A 16,715-nucleotide genomic window follows, 5' to 3' on the forward strand; every position below is an offset into this window, starting at 1 on the left:
TGTCCATATCTAAGTACTTGTAGCCGAAATACCCAACGCGCCAGAGTACACGCACTTGTCATGAATGGCCGGTCCGTCGGGAGACGTGGTGCGGTGGACGAAGCGCATCTCGGCGCTGGCGAGGAGCGGGCGCGCGGCCGAGGCGGTCGCGGCGTTCGCCCGGATGGACGCGGCGCCCAACGCGCTCACGCTCGCGAGCGTCCTCCCGGCGTGCGCAAGGCTGCGGAGTCTCGGCCTCGGGCGAGCCATCCACGGGTTCTGGCTCCGCCGCGGGGGCGTCCCCGGCGCCAACCCGATCCTGGACAACGCCGTGCTGGACGTGTACGCCAAGTGCGGAGCGCTGGCCAGCGCGCGCAGCCTGTTCGACGGAATGCCAGAGCGGGACGTCTTCTCCTGGACCACGATGGCGTGGGCGCTGGCCAGGAGCGGCTGTCCGCAGGACGCCGTCGCCATGTTCCGGGCGATGGTGCTCTCGGACGACGGCGAGCCGAACGAGGCCACTGTGGTCAGCGTCCTGCACGCCGTGGCGTCCACGGGATCTCTGGCATGCGGCAAGCTGCTGCACTCATACGCGATAAAGCGAGGACTCAGCGGCAGCGAGCGGGTCATCGTCGACAACGCGCTGATTGACGTCTACGGCAAGTGCGGGGAGGCAAGGCTGGCGTTCGAGGCGTTCGACCTGCTCCCAGACAAGGACATGATATCCTGGGGCACCGTCATGAGGGCCATGGCCGTGCACGGCCGGTGCAAGGAGGCAATGCAGCTCTTCTCCCTGATGCTGCGCCGTGGAGTTCGGCCGGACGGCGCCGTGTTCCTGGGCCTGCTCTATGCCTGCTGCCATGCCGGGATGGTGGCCCAGGCGATGCACTTCCTGGGCGCCATGAAGAGGGTTTACGGTATCGCGCCAGGGAGGGAGCACTACACGTGCGTGCTCGACGCCTGCGGCCGAGCCGGGCGGTTCGACGATGTTGGAGAGATCTTCAGGCGGATGCCGGTGGAACACGACCGGAAGGCGCTCGGAGCTTACTGGTCCCATGCAAGTGCAAGTAGCGGGGACAGCGTCGCCGGTGAGCAGCTCCGGGAGTGGTTTATCGACGGAAGAGTGGACGCCGGAGGGGGCACCTACGCGCTCGTATCCAACTCGCTGGCTGATGCGGAGCGATGGGACAATGCCTGTGCTGTCAGGGGAAGGATGGCGGCAAGAAGGATCAGCAAGCCTGTTGCTTGCACTTGGATTGAAGTGTAGCTTCGTGGTCTGTCCGACATCACCATCGAACACGGTAAAGAATTTCCATTCATGAAACCAGATCTTTATGTACAAGTTGCATTTAGATAAGGAAATGAACAGTGCGACGGCACCATGAAGAATTTCCTATCGAGTTGAACTGAGCGAAATACAGAGTATGTTGTTACAAGATTAAAAGAACTTTACCATGCAACCAGTCGGCATTTGCTACTTCACTGCACAAAGAAGTCATCACTTCATGATCCAGTGCATCAATGTGGGTAAACATGAAAACTGGAACAAAAAAAAAAACTACAGTTCAGCTGATGCGAATTACAAGATAACCATACTTCACATATCAATCTGGATAAATGACATGCTCGTAATGAAATTGGTAAACAGTGCAGTATTAAATTCTCACACAAATGTAAAGCATACAAGCATTACATATATTTTTTGTTCTGAAACTGACTTGCAAAAAAGAACAGCTATGCTTCTTCAATACCGCACTGCAGGATTTACTACATTAAAAATCTAACTTTCTAGAAGTGTGCAACAGTTCTAAAGTTCAATCAGTTCCAAGCGAAAAATCTGTATATCATCCTCAGATCAACGGGATAAATTTGGTCTAAGAATCACCGTTCAACAAATTATTTCTGAAGTGTGGTATTGCAGTATTTAGCACTTGCGCTTGCCTCAAAATATCTCTGTCAAAATAAGTACAAAATTGATTAGAACAAAATAGATTCACTTGAAGGTATTAAAGAATATGCGGCTATCTGTCTTACAGTAAATTGTTCAGGACTTTCTCCACTGTTGAATAGTAAGGCCAACAAAATCAGAAACAATAGAATAATTGCCTTCCAAGGAAAGGGATATCTCTCGCAACAAGGATATGACTTGTCCATGATTTGAAATCCCTGCATGGGGTATCCCAATAAATGAAAGAAAAATATCAATCTGTTATGACAATTGAAGACCAGTAACATGCATCATATTCAAGTTGTAGCTCGTTGCATAACAGAATTACAAATGCAGTGCATGTTACCCTCTTTGTAACTCTTATAATCATCTACTCCCTCCGGCCGGAATTACTTGTCGTTGATTTAGTACAACTTTCTACTAAATCTGCGACAAGTAATTCCGGCCGGAGGGAGTAATATTTTTTACCAGCACTTAAATTTTGAATCAAAATTGGCCAGGCTGCCGCTACTTTTTGTGCCGAACTAAACAAACAGCGAGTTATCACTTCATATTCTACAGATTGGCCCATTTAAGAACAACATATATACCACGATTACTCAACCAGCCCGTCACCAAAAATATATTAGCCAGTTTGCTCCAAAACCTCAATGCACTGACCATACGTACTAGTCAGTAATCAGTTCGGTTAATCATTAGAAGTTTAGAACCATTCGTGTACTGTAGTATCAGGCTGTAGTGACCTACTATAGAGGTTGACTATATCGAAGTCTTGTATTTTTCATATACTATTTCTAGTTTACAGTGCCACTTAAAGGGACTGTACAAGTTCTAAAATTATCTTGATAGTATAAAAGTTTCAGGTACAAACAGGGGAACAACTTAGAGAAAGTAAAATCTTGAAACAACTATTAAGAAAGGCACTAGTCACTATTAATCTTATAACTTGAGATAAAATTTGCAATTCTTAAAAGCACAATAAAGTTGAGACATCAGAAATGGTCCAGATGGATCAAAGCATATGAATGCTTCATGGAAAATAAACTAATTATAAGGCATTAATGGACAGTAAACTTATGAGGAAGAAGAACAAACAAATTATGCCCCACATTCAGCTTTTCACCAAATAATAGCGATTCAACAAAGGAAAAGGACAGACCTCAGCAAACCTAAGCAAGCATATATGAATCCAAGAATAATGAATGTGCACCCAAAAGAATGCATCACACAAGAAGGGATTGGAGGGCTCAAATGCATAGGCCAAACTCTCGCGGGAAGATCTTGGGATGGTGATTGATGGGGAGGCAGCAGCAACGCACGGCAGGAAAGACAAGGCAGTGGTTGCCATGGGGATGGGGCAGGTGGACGAGACGGCGACGGTCACAATGGGGAGGAAGCGTCCTTGCACACTTGGCAAGGTGGAGCAGTGGCACATGCTACAGGGAAATAGGAGGTGGCATCCACTTCAAAATTACATCACAACATTCAAATATGTTCAGTACCAACATTGAGTGAAGCACTACAGTCATTTTAAACTAATGCAGTTCAAAAGATGATATATAGTTATTACTCTGTTTATAACATGGTTAAACTTGGAAATAATTCTTTATTCCTTGATTTGAAGGTTGTGTTTCATTATGTATGAGTAAGCGCTTTATCATTGTGAGGACCAAAATGATCACTGTCACGTTTTTTGACGCGAGACTCTAGGAACATTACAACTTAGACAAATTTGCCCATTGTGTTTACCTCACAGCATTACCCCATGGCAAATTATCTTCTTTCATCTTGCTGAGGCTTAGTATTTTGATTAGTCCAATATCCACATCAAGTATTTGTCAATTCTTGCATTATTAACAGCTTCATCGTTGAATGCACTGTTCGTTGCAACGACGTTTTGGCTTCTGCTTCCTGATCCAACTCCAAACAGAACTGAATTTCATTAAACAAAATGTAAGAAAATAAAGGGACGGTTTTATCAGATAACTCGATACGACACAATTTCTCAATCAACTTTTTCAACTTTCAATGTACTGTTCTTCTCTACCCTGGGCCTGATAAAACCCATTTGACATCCACAAGATAAAACATCAGCATAACATGATTCAAAATAACTATGTACCTCTGTCTTCAGTTGGAAATTTCATTTGATGGCAGTATCCTTCAGAAATTATTCTACAGTTCCATGAGAGCTACGACTATTATCATAGACAAGATTTTCTTACCTCTTTGATTTAATGAGATATGTAAGAATATGCATTCAATATACTTGACTACGGGTAGTCTGGGTACAAAGGTTACATCATTGAGATATCAACAAGTGCGTCATCTGAGCATATTATCCATTCCTGCGCTTTATCACCGCCGGCAATATGCAACACAGAGGCTTTTTGAACTTCTTTTGGTGGACATCAGCACTGTTTGAGAGAGAATAATGCCAACTTCCAGTTCAGAGAGGCAACGGAGCAAACTTAAAACATTAAATACATATATTTAGCAGTCAAAATTGGGTAATTTTGGCACAACTGATCAACATCATGACATAAAAAATATTCTTCTGGAGGAAAGCAAAATAAAAGAACAATAATCTTCGGCAGCATCTAGATCTAGCATAATAAACATTCTCTTTCACCAAGGCACAAGGGGGTAACAATTACACACGACACAATGACACCATAACAAGAAGTAAAATCCATACCTTTCTGCCCATTATTTTCTCTAGAACACATCTGAGCTTGATAGCCATGCCTGGCACCCAAAATCCATGTCTCAAATGAAGTGGTAGGTGCTGGTTAGAACTAAACTCAGCTACTTCTCCACTGAAAAATTAGTTGTGATAAACATCATGTAAAAAAGGTGACATTAAACCATAGACCATAGTACAAGTTTTCGTGCCAACTGACCTAGCGAAAAGTTGAAAGATTACTGATGTGTTTTTTTACACAGCAATTGCCTTGAATATCTTAAGAGAGAACCAACACCAAATGACCAAAAGGAGCCTTGCATGATTATACTAACTCAATCACAAGTTCATTTATGGTGTTTGCTAGAGAAAATGCTCCAAACCAAATTCTCATGTCAGGCAGATTGTCATCTTATTCCTAGCAGACTGGTGAGTATAAGTGAAACTTCATTGATACTCGCACGCTGGTAGTACCCCTCGCAGCATAATACCCTTACCAATGGGATGAAGATGCAAGTATCTAGCACAAATCCTCTGTAGCGTATTTCATCAAGTAGGTTGAGCACCTTTGTGAATTTTATTCCTTTGGCCAAGAAATTATTCAGGTGAATAAGATGATCAGGCACCAAACCATCTCTCAAAGATGCAAGAGTATCTATTGCCTCGACAAATTTTCGGTCGTTAAATAAGCTATCAATCAACAAAGCATGGGTATAGTTATTTGGCGAAATTTGCCTACTGTACATATTCATATAAGTTAGCTTAACTCCACGTAAATCCCCAGCAATGCAGAATCCATGAATCAGAGTATTGAATGCCACAACATCGTATCCAATCGACTCATTATCTATTAGACACTCTGCCACCCGGTGTTTCCCAGCTCCACAGAGGCCCCGGATAGCAATAGTAAAACTAAACATATCTGGCCCAATGCCCTTCTTCAACAGATCAACCAACAGCTTGAAGACCCTGGCAAAATCTCCGATGTCGCAAAGCCTACCCATCAGAGTGTTATAGCAGAACACATCAGCATGCCAGCCTAATTCTTCACTGTGTTCCAGCAAGAGCACTGCTTCCGAAAATCTCGAGTCTCTGCACAAACAATCAAAAAGAATATTCACTGTCTCAACCGTTGGCAACAGCCCTCTGCTACGCATGATGTCTACTTGACGAAATGTGTCATCCAATAACCCTGTCCTGCACAGGCCAGACATGTAAATGTTATAGGTGATAGCATTGGGCGTCCACCCCTTATCTTCACTTTCCCTTAGGATCCTCTCCACCTTGTCAAATTCCCGAACACTGCAGAGCCCCTCGATGAGAACGCTGTAGGATACAACATCAGGCTGGCACCCGGCATCCACCATGTCATCGACTAACTTCTCTGCTTCGAGAATCTTGCCCTGCTGACAGTACCCACGCAGAATTGTGGTGTATGAGCGGACGGTGGGGCGGACTCCTTCATCGACCATGTGGTCAAGGAAACCTCGGGCCTCCTCCAATCGCTGAGAGTCGCAGAGCACCGAAATGTAGCAGTTGTACACGGCGGCATCAGGTGAGCATCTGGCGGCGGCCATAGCAAGGAAAACCTGGTACATGGCATCGAGCGAGCTGTCGTAGGATTTGAGCAGCGCGGTGAAGGCGGAGGCGGTGGGCGTGAGGCCGGAGACGATGAGGGAGGAGAAGGCGGCGCGTGCCGCCATGGGGCGGCCGGAGGCGGCGAGGGAGGAGATGAGGGTGGTGAAGATGCGTGCGGTGGGGTGGAAGGGGAGGAAGCGGAAGAGACGGAGCACCTCGTCCGGGCGGCCGGCGCGGGAGTATGCGGACATGAGAGCATTGTAGGCGGCGGGGGTGGGGACGGCAGGCACCGAGCCTGCGGCCGGAGAGGAGGAGGGGGAGGCGGCGAAGGAGGCTAGGGCGGAGAGGAAGGAGGAGAGCTTGGGGTCGTGGGAGCAGCGGCGGGGGAAGGTGGGGCGGAAGGGCATAGGAGGTGCCGGCGGCGGCGAGGAGGGGGGGGGTGGTCGGGGGCGGCAGCAGGGTTTAGTGGTGTTTTTGGCCTTTTGGATATAGTTTTGGAGGGGAAGAAATCTAACTGGGCCATTGGTGATTCCATGAGTTGGGCCGGCCTGGCCTACTGAGCTGCCGGGTTTCGGCCTTAATCGAACTGGCAGCTGCTTTCCAGTGTACTACTGTATCCGTATGCTCCACTCTCCTCTGTGGACGTTGTTTGTCCTGAGTTACTGTTCATGTCAAAAAAAAATCCCATGCCACAACCTTGGCATTGTTCTCGGCGAAATTTAGAAGTAGAAACAGAACTCTTGAAATCGAGGCAATTCATCGCCAAGAAAAGAAAGAATCCAACGTAACTGTGTGCCGACCGGAAACCAAGCCAATGGATCAGCAACGCGCGCGCCACCATGCATGCGTGCATGTGTGTGCTGCGATATGCCTTGCTCTTTGGCCGGCCCGGTCGGCCCCTCTCTCGGACGACATCGCGGTGCGTTCGGATGCATGATCCCCGGGATCTGCACCCAACAGAACGAACCGCCCGGCCGGGGCGGAACTAGCCGCGAGCCCGCGTACGGCAACCGGCGCGGGGAGATACACAGCTTAATCAGCAGGCCGGCATTTCCAGCACATGCAGGGCGGTGTCCGCGTCATATCATATCATGTCGACCGATCGATTAGTTCCGTCTCAGGTACATCAGACGATGGAGCTAAACCGAGCTAGGCTGCTATAGGGAGGGGCCCTGCAGGCTGCAGGAACGGCCACCAGGCGAGGAACATCTACATTTCCCACGTACACGCATCACGCATGTGCCGCGGCCGCTAGCTGTGCTACGGACCTGCAGGGTTGCATTATTGCCATGCTATAGCCCCGTTCTGCCATCTCAGCTATAGATCTCCCACCGTAGACACGCGCGTACGCGTACGTACAGTACTACGTACGTGCGCTAGCTGTGAACAAACCAGTCGGTCGATCAGTCAAAAGAGGGAAAGGTAAACCGTAAAACTCTCTTTTGCCGATCGATAGATATATGCAACCATGCATGGATGCACGGTCGAATTAATGAACCTCGATCCTGTGCTACATCTGACAGAAGGCATGAATCTTTATTTGGGAGCTTCTCTTACAAGGACAGTACTGAAAAATTCTTATATGTTTCAGTCGACTTTCCCCGCCTTCAATTTAATTAGATCTCATAGTACGTACATCCGATCTCTTAGCTCTAATCTCAAAGCAAGGTTTCCCGATATAAAAACAGATGATACTTCCTCCGTCCAGTAAAAGATGTCTCAACTTTGACTAAATTTGAATGCATCTATACACTAAGTCATGTCTAGATACATCCAAATTTTAAAAAACTTAAAACATCTTTTTTTGGACAGAGAGAATATGATGGTTAACTTGAACTTAAGAAAAAGTCAGAGATTGTGCGGTTGCAATAGTATGTTTCTTAACTGGGAGTAGCTATTTCTCAGCTGACTTGGAATTTCGTCCCGATCGACACTCATAGTTATCCAACGAAGATTTTAGTTATCATCTGTTTGTACTTGTACCAATCTTAATTTCCGGGGTTGACCTATAAAAACTTTTCTCCGTCGTCCAAACAAGTAGCAAAACCGTTCTTAATTTCTAGAGTTATCTTTTGTGTGGGCGATGATTAATTTGTTGGGTGTGGATATAACTCAGTCGACTGATATTTATTCAAAAGATTTAATTCTAAGTTGATATATCAGAACCGTTAGATTAAGATTTAGATGTCATCTCCTTCTTTTTTCTCACGTGTTGCCATTGGATTAATATCCAGTTACCAAACAAGCCGACCAGTTTCTAACAAAAAGCATGGTCGGAGCCACCGCCTCAATCGGTGGTGTTCGTCGTATAATTAGCAGCAAATGCTAGCTTTTTTTGACATACAGGGGGGATTCCCTCCGGTTTCATTAAACGAAACCAATTATCTTAATACAGCAGTTTTGCAAGCATAACATAAAACGAAAACCTGTGATAGAATCACCTGATTATCACAGGCTTGCAAGCATAACATAAAACGGAAACCTGTGATACAATCACCTGATCATCACAGGCTTTCCAAACTCATCACTGGCAACGGTCTCAACAAAACAACCTAGCTACTACTCAGACCAACTTCTCTAAAACCGCAATCTGTTACTACTACCTCCGTCCAACAATAAGAGACGTATTAGCTTTCCTTTGACCAATGATTTGACCACAAATTACTCTATTAATATATAATTATATGACATATATATTCATATTCACTACATTTCTGCTCAAGGATATTTGCCTATAGTTATGATTTTGATCACATTAATCATGAAGTAATTTGTGGTCAAAGGCTTATTCAACCGAACCCTAATATGCCCCTTATTATTGGACGACGTATTAGGTTTCCTTTGACCAATGCTTCGAGCACAAATTACTCTATTAATATATAATTATATGACATAGATTCATATCATATCCATTATATTCCTACTCAATGATACTTGCTTATGGTTATGATTTTAATCACATTAGTCACATATTCATGAAGTAATTTGTGATCAAAGGGTTAACGGAATCCTAATATGCTCCCAGTTGGACCGAGGGAGTAGTCCTAACAAACACCACGCGGACACCCTGGCTATGTACCTGCTGTTTTGTGTCTGCTGTTTTGTGTCCTAGTGCATGTCCTAGCTACTCGATCGTACGTCCATCGAGGTATAGCTATGTGCATGCTCGGCAGCATGCATACAGTAGTCATGCCACGTATGTACGTCCATCCGTAGTGTGAACCATGCATATATAGGCAGGGGGTGCCTGGCGAGTGGTCGCAGACTTTGCTTACGCAAAAACCTGTATTAATTAAACCCCACCGTTACTACAAGCACGTACACGCTACGTACGCTAGCTACTGCATGCACACCACACCGCACGCACGCCAAAGAGGCCTGCAATCGGTCGATCGATCGGTCCAGTACCTACGTTACCACGTACTCCGTACGTACGTACGCCGGCAGTGCCCAGGCCCGTGGCACGTCTCTTGTACGTACGTACGCCCCCACACACGTCCACACAGATGGACATGCATGCTGTGGCGTGTGGCCTACGTGGGCCGGGAACCACGTACCAGTGTACCACACCGATTCCCGCGGTAATTATTCGGGCATGCCTGCAAGTTGTCAGGAACCGGCCGGCCGGACCTAGCTTAGCTTAGGCCGGCAGACGCGATCGGGACGGCAGCCGTACTGCCGCGGCTGGCTAGCAGCGAGCTGCATGCTACGGGCGCCGGCAGCAGCGCGTGTGTTTCGTGTTCGCCCGCAAAAGGCCGCATATATGCAGCTAGCATATGGCGCGTGGTCCTGAGGCTGCTGCAGATCGATCGAAGATCGCGAGTTTCGATTTCGAGATCTCGAACCCCGACAGGGCCTGTAAAGGCCGTGCCCATTCGACCGCTAATAAGCCGGCCTGTGCAAGGTGGGGAGATCAATTCCGACCGGACGTACGGACGGACGTTACAAATTGATGGATATGACATGATCGATGGGAGCCGGCCGGCCGGAGCCACGTAAGTACCGGTCCCCGGCCGGCCACACGCAGATGCGTCGATCGATCTGCATATCGATCCAGTATCTATAGCTAGTTAGAGCCGGCTGCCCTACACATGCATGTACGGTTGAAACGTGTCCTCGCATCCGGACAGCACTTCTTGCGTGTTCTACGGAAGACAGAGAGCTCGCTCCTCGATCCAACTGTGCCAAGCCGACGATCGACCACGCCGGCCGTCGACGGGCACCGGCAGCTGGCGCCCGCGCACTTTGTTAGTTAAACCAGTGTTAAATCGATCCATGCATATTTGGAAGATTTGCGCGCACAGATGCATCGGCTAGTTCGGAGGTGACAGGATGCGCCGTCATGTGCGTCGGCGCCAGCAGCGCGCCGTGGCCGGGGAGGCGCGCTCATGCACGCACGCACGCCCCCTCCGTGCGCGACGTACGCCATCACATCGCTGCAAGTGAGTATAGTCAGTACTCGTACGTAAGTGACAGGTAAACTAGGTAGGTGTCGAGTCACGCTCACTCGCATCGCGTGCTCCCGGCCTCCGTGCATCGGGGGCATGCAGTCAGGCATGCATGCACCAGTTATTCGGAGATGTTGCTGCTGCCCACGGGAGTTAATGGGACGGTCCAACAGGACTGTCGGGAATACGTATATATGTTCTGTGCATTCCATACTTTCTGAAAATAATCATGCATATGAACATTTAGGAATATATATTTTTCTATCGCATTTCTACACTGTTCTAGTATATTACTGTACAACTCTTAGCTAGTTCCTAATGCACTTTTTTTAAGGAGTTCCCGATGCACTTTTTGTATAGTGTTTATATTGTAGCTAGGTTGGTTTCTACTACAATCACCGGGTTACCGCTATTCTTATACTACTAGTTTCTGATAAATTTGTGCACTAAAAACTATATATACCCTTTACGATACAAAATAAGTGCCGCATGTAGCCGTAACATGAGCACTTTTTGGCTCATGATAGGCCGCGTGGAAATGCTTAGTTGCTTGAATTCTTTCAGGGAGCAAGAAGAAAAAAAAAATACACGTAGTGAGCGGCAAGACAGGCCGGTGGGCTCACGAGGTGGGGCTGATGCAGGCAAAGTACCTTGCTCGGCCATCTAACAAGAGAGACTGTGGCCTGAACAAAGTAGGATGGTGTCCGCCTCACAAGCCAAGATGATGGGTGGGAACTGCAGAGAGCAGAATAAAGAGGGAAGCTGCGTACAGTTATGACATGAACAGGGGAAGAATAATTGCCTAAGAGTCAGGCACTGCCTGCAGCCATTGCATCAGTAAAGCAACCACCATGCCCAGTTTACATGATCAGCACAACTTCGTACACAAAGGATCGATGGGCACTGACTACTGGTCAGTAACATAGGTTCATCATGGAAGCATCTAGCACGATCAATCTCTACAGATTTAGCTGATCAAAAGGTGCTCCATATTTGGTATAAAGGAAAAATGCTTCGCGAACTAAATGAATAGTACTATACCCTCTTACCTCATGGACGTGTAGCTTTTTATGCAGATTATACTTATTTCTTCTTCTCGCCAGAAGCTCATCCCAAACTGGGCCTCTCCCATTTCCATTATGAACATCCAAACCAGAGAAATATGAAACGTGGGAAATGGAGGAAGCTAGTTCGATTTGCTAAGTAGGAAACCCACTCTTATTCGCATTAAAAAAAAAGGAAACACACTGTTGACGCCCGCAATCGAAAGGCTATCTACGGGGCAAAAACCTTCTACTACCTACAAACTAGAGAGGTTCGACAGTACAAGGAATGCCAGCGTTACAGCACCAAAAGTTCAGGGAACAAGCACAGACTCAATATACTAGCTGGATATCCCCATGTGCTAAAATTTCTCATTATAGAGGAGGTCCCATGTGTCATTATGATCAAGTTGCTGTTTTGGTAGGAACATCTGTAACGCCGCAGTTAAAAGTCAGTACACCCACATGTACGTACTGCGCACATGCACGCAGAATCAGTTGTTAAAGAGGAATAATGAGCAACATTTTCCAAAAAAATAAAGTCAGTGAGAGGAACGAGCAAATTGCACAGGCAGATCACTACTAACAAAACTGACAAGATTCATTTTTCTCCTATGCCATATGGCCCCACCACTTTCAAAGCAGCAAGTTTCCCAGGAGGACAAGGGTGGTGGCGTTTTGTGTGAAAACGGCAGGAAGGTCCCCCTTCTGATTAGCACAAGTAGCTGTTGATCAAGTGCTGGAAATGCTAGCTACTGGTTGCTGGTGGGATCTAGACCTGTAACCAACCACTAGGATTTGTATGTATTTGGTTCCGGTCAAGAGAGTCTTAATCAATCAATTAGCGACCATTCTGTCTGTCTGAATCATTTAGTACGACTAGCTAGTCAGTGGTACGATGCAAAACATAATTCGGTTGGAGAAATTCTGGATAGTACGTACCCCTGCTGGATCTTGAATTTATACACGCAACAACTGGCTCAGATATTCACTACTATACCGTGAACACTGAACAGCTACCTTTCAAAAAATTCACACAATTTGCTAGCTACTTGCATGTCCTGATGAACAGCCAAAAGCCCAAAATATTGAAGTGCCTCATGTGATAAGTGATCTCCAGGCAAAGCCATATGAGATCCAGTTGTTGTACTGCTGCTGCAGGTTTCAATCTGATCTCCATAAATATGCCACAGCAGTAAAAAAAAAATGCCACAGCAAGTTAAACTACTTCGTCCGTCCAATAAAAGAGTCTCAAGTTTGTTAAAAATTGGGTGTATTTATACATGACATTCAAATTTGATCAAAATTGAGGCATCCTTCGTTGCACGGAGTGAGTATACGAATTGTGATTTCTGCTACAGTGCTGGTCACTGTGCTTATAACTAACCAATCATTCTGCCATTCTGTGGCATCATCCTCACCTGCCGCCGGTTACTATTCCTTAGCCTTGGAAAGATACCAAACGATGTTTCTCGAGAAAAGATACTAACGATCTCCAGAGGCATGAATCATGCGTATGGCCAGGATCGATGCAGGAGAAAAAGTATACCTTGTTGATCTTTTAACGGAGGATAGATGCATGTTTATGCTTCGCAAAAACAAAGGTTGTTATCCGGGAGCACGCCTTTCGATGTAGCGGCACGCACGTTCGTGCAGAATCCCCCATCGCCCTGGAACGTGACTGCTGGCTGGCCGGCCGACCGGCCGAAGAAACAGACACCTTCCTTTTTTTTTCCACCTGTAGAACAGGTACGTGCATATACGCGTTGTTTAATGGTAACATCCGTGTTGCTATAGTTGGGGGTATATATTCTCCGGGTGATGCTAGAAGCGAAGTGTGATCGAGAAGCAAGGGCGCCGGACCGAGGGCACCATTATACGGAGTATAATACAAAGCGGAGCTAGACCTAGATTGACTGGCGTTTACCCGAGTGTAAACTTTTGTAAATGCTACTTTGTGTGACACAGAATGTTTTAATTCAGCAAAGTGCATCTTAAATAATCCCTCTGTTCCCAATTAATTGGCGCCTGTCATTTTACACAAAAAAATCCTATTAATGTACGAAATCAACATGCAGCTGCAGTGCACATCTTCAATTGAACGTGGACTGCGCATTGATTTAGAAAAACTACATGTTTTTTTTGCAAAAATTACGATAGAACGTGGACTAGTGTAGGTCCATTTCAGGAAATAGCAAGGGTTTTCTTGAGAAATTTCCGGCGCCAAGTAATTAGAAACAGAGGGAGTAGGATATTGTGTGACGACATGGATTGATTATTTTTTTACTATATAAATGTTAGGCATATGCAGCTAGCTCCATCCTATATATAATGAATCGACCTAAAACATAGTGTCGTGTTGTATATATCCATCCCACACACATGTGTGGGGTCTTGTCCGTTCGATCCCTTCGCACACGGCGCTTCACTTCTTTAATTCTGCGAACTCCTTCTCCGCCCTTGCCCTCCCCATTAACCATCTCATCCACCTACCTCTGCTCTTGAGCCCTCTTCTTCCTCTTGCTGGGCCCCAACCATGCCTTCCTCTAAGCTCTCAAGTGGTTATAACTCGTCCTCACCATCAAGACCATGCATGGCGCGCTCCAGTCTGCTCGAACTACACCATGCAGGCTAACGCCAGCCAGCAATGTGAAAGCAATTATGGTTGTCCACCTGACTAAACTGCCTGGATTGGCCCGCATCTCCAGTTGTTTGAAATCTTTCAAAACTGTTCGACTACTTGCTTCAATGCTTGCACAAAAGTTCCTCAGAATCATAACAGAGTGTGCGGCGTTGGTGTTTCTCAGAGAGTAAACTTTTGTAGCACGTGAAACCTATGCAACCTCTCTGCTATAATTAACCACATCGTCTCCCTTCTCAGCACCCCAACCGCAAATCGTTTTTCTTTCTCCCTTATGCTACCCGTACCCTGGTGGCACGACGGCACACACATTAAATTGAGACCCTGGAGGCAGCGTTTCTCAGAGAGCAACGCTATGAGTATTTACTGAGGCCTCCCGGTGAGTAAAACTAACATGTTGTCTATTAGTTGGTGTTTTTGTCCCCACATTATTTGTTCTCGTCATATCCATAGTCTATCATGCTCTGAACGAGATGCATAGCTATGTTTCTTCCATTTGTTAGGGACCTGCGCATATTGTTGACCAGGAGCATGAAAACACGATTGCTCACAGGCTGCTCTTGTGCGAGTGTAGCTCCCACCCCGCTTGTCGCGTCTTCTTCATGGGAACGAAAGTTGGGCGCAAGTTCTTTGGTTGTGCCTCCAACATGTGTGACTGGGCGCACTGGGTTGATGGCCAGTGGTTGTCACTCATGCTGTGTTGCCTCACCAAGCCATGGATCGAAGAGGCCGAGAACAACAATGAATTCTCCTCATTTCTTTCCAGCTCTAGGGGAAGGCATCAACAAACTTTGTCCAGGTGCGAAGGTTGGTCAAAGTTATGGGCGTTTATCCAGCGCTCGAAGCCAAAGTGGGGATCTTGCTTCCTCCTGGGTGCCCCAATACGAGTTGATCTCTTGCTCAGCGTGAGCTGACTTCTGAGAGAACAAGGCATGAGGTGGTCGAGGCCGAGATTTCCCAAGTGTCAATAGAGCTCAAGCCATGGAGGTGCGAGCTCTTCCCACCAAGTCACGACGGAAGGATGATGCTACGAAGGCCCATACTGCCAAGGAGGAGTTCCTGGCTTCTTGCGTCCAGGTGACCAATGCAGAGGAGGTCTGAGCTAACCGTTTCGAGGGAGGACTTGGTGACTAGTCTGGCTGTGCAACGGTCAGAACTTTTCCGCCACCTATCCTGTTAGACTTCCGCTCTAAGGCAATTGCTCTTCTTCTAGATCAGGTTTCAAAGATCCAAGAGGTCGTAGTGAGGATGTAGTGTCTCTCTAAGTCATATTTCCCACCTTTTGATGGATGCTGGAGGCAAGTACAATGTCAATAGTGTGGAGGAACCTTCAATGCATAGTGACTCGACAGGTGTCGTCTGCTGTGGTTGCGGTTTGCTAGCAGGGTTGAGATGGAGGACTTGTTGGACAGATTAATTGCCTATATGGCGAAACTGTTCCTTGAGTCCCTATGTCCTTTGGTTCAACACTTTTGGGGCGTGGTGCAAGCCTACCCTTCAGGATGGTGTTGAGGAAGTTGGAGCTTTGTCGTCCCGTCATACGAGATTCGACATGCTACCCTTTCTGCTTACACACATGCTCTTCCATGTCGTCTTTATGAAACCGCTTCATGACTTCATGTAGCTTGACATAGGCTTGTAATGCGGCCTTTTTGTTGTGATTCTTCTCATGTTTCGCCACGTTGTTAACATTTATGAAACACCAACCAAGTTAACGTTATCATGGAGTACTTTAGGAAGCGAGGTAACCCTCAGTTATCAAGGAGCCTAAGCTAGGAGTTCTCATACAATCATGTGTGCTCGTGGTAGTATGCGTTGCCTAGTTAAATATGTGCTTGCATAACCCACGTATTTTGGCACCTTCCTTAGTGCGCAAGGAGGCGTAAGCCCCATAGGGGCATATGCTATTATTCAACAGGCGGCCCTTGGATGCTACTCCCTCCATTTCTAAATACAGTGTCGTGGTTGCACTAAAACCACGACAAGTATTTAGGAACGGATGGAGTATTATTCAGCAGGCGGCCCTTGGGGTGCTCACCCTGCCTTGGGGCGGACTTTCCATTGGGGGCGTCCATGCCCCAAGGGCATCTTGGGGAAATGTTGCATGTGAGGCTCCTTGGATTACCCTCGCTAGCGGCAGGTCTCTTGCGCGCCAAGGTATATATATATATCCTTTTGGTGGTGGGCCTTTTGAGCATCTAGGCACGCCAAGCTAATGTGTTCATTTTCCCCTCTTCTATCTTTTTAGTCCTTCCACCAATTTGACCATGACTAAAATTCTTATTTTTTTTTTACTTTCTTTAACCGATGCCTCGTAGGCTAGACTGTGCCTTCTTGGCATCTTGACCAGGGTTGAATTTTGATAACTTAGACGTTGTATCTGAGGCCGACCCAT

General features: G+C 46.7%; 2 protein-coding genes across 4 annotated transcripts; one reads left to right on the plus strand and one right to left on the minus strand.

Annotated features, from left to right (window-relative positions):
• The first annotated feature begins 33 nt into the window (after positions 1-33).
• LOC100832277 (putative pentatricopeptide repeat-containing protein At3g05240) lies at positions 34-1,439 on the plus strand. Its single transcript, XM_003558443.4, has one exon. The coding sequence runs from the start codon at positions 65-67 to the stop codon at positions 1,244-1,246; it is 1,182 nt and encodes a 393-aa protein (XP_003558491.1). The 5' UTR covers positions 34-64; the 3' UTR covers positions 1,247-1,439.
• On the minus strand, positions 1,362-6,636 carry LOC100843231 (putative pentatricopeptide repeat-containing protein At1g12700, mitochondrial). 3 transcript variants are annotated; one of them, XM_024457411.1, is made up of 6 exons: positions 4,831-6,636; positions 4,626-4,746; positions 3,677-4,344; positions 2,014-2,145; positions 1,865-1,932; positions 1,362-1,519 (listed from the first exon to the last, which is right to left on the minus strand). In XM_024457411.1, exon 1 carries the CDS (start codon positions 6,593-6,595, stop codon positions 5,018-5,020), a length of 1,578 nt encoding a protein of 525 aa, XP_024313179.1. In that variant the 5' UTR covers positions 6,596-6,636; the 3' UTR covers positions 1,362-1,519; positions 1,865-1,932; positions 2,014-2,145; positions 3,677-4,344; positions 4,626-4,746; positions 4,831-5,017. The 3 variants fall into 3 exon arrangements, with proteins under 3 accessions (XP_024313179.1, XP_010228965.1, XP_003561883.1); XM_010230663.3 differs by lacking the exon at positions 1,362-1,519 and adding an exon at positions 3,087-3,363 and having other exon boundaries at positions 1,559-1,932; XM_003561835.4 differs by lacking the exon at positions 1,362-1,519 and having other exon boundaries at positions 1,559-1,932.
• Positions 6,637-16,715: the final 10,079 nt, after the last annotated feature.

The sequence above is a fragment of the Brachypodium distachyon genome, chromosome 1, assembly GCF_000005505.3.
Source record: "Brachypodium distachyon strain Bd21 chromosome 1, Brachypodium_distachyon_v3.0, whole genome shotgun sequence".
NCBI classification, from domain to species: Eukaryota; Viridiplantae; Streptophyta; class Magnoliopsida; order Poales; family Poaceae; genus Brachypodium; species Brachypodium distachyon.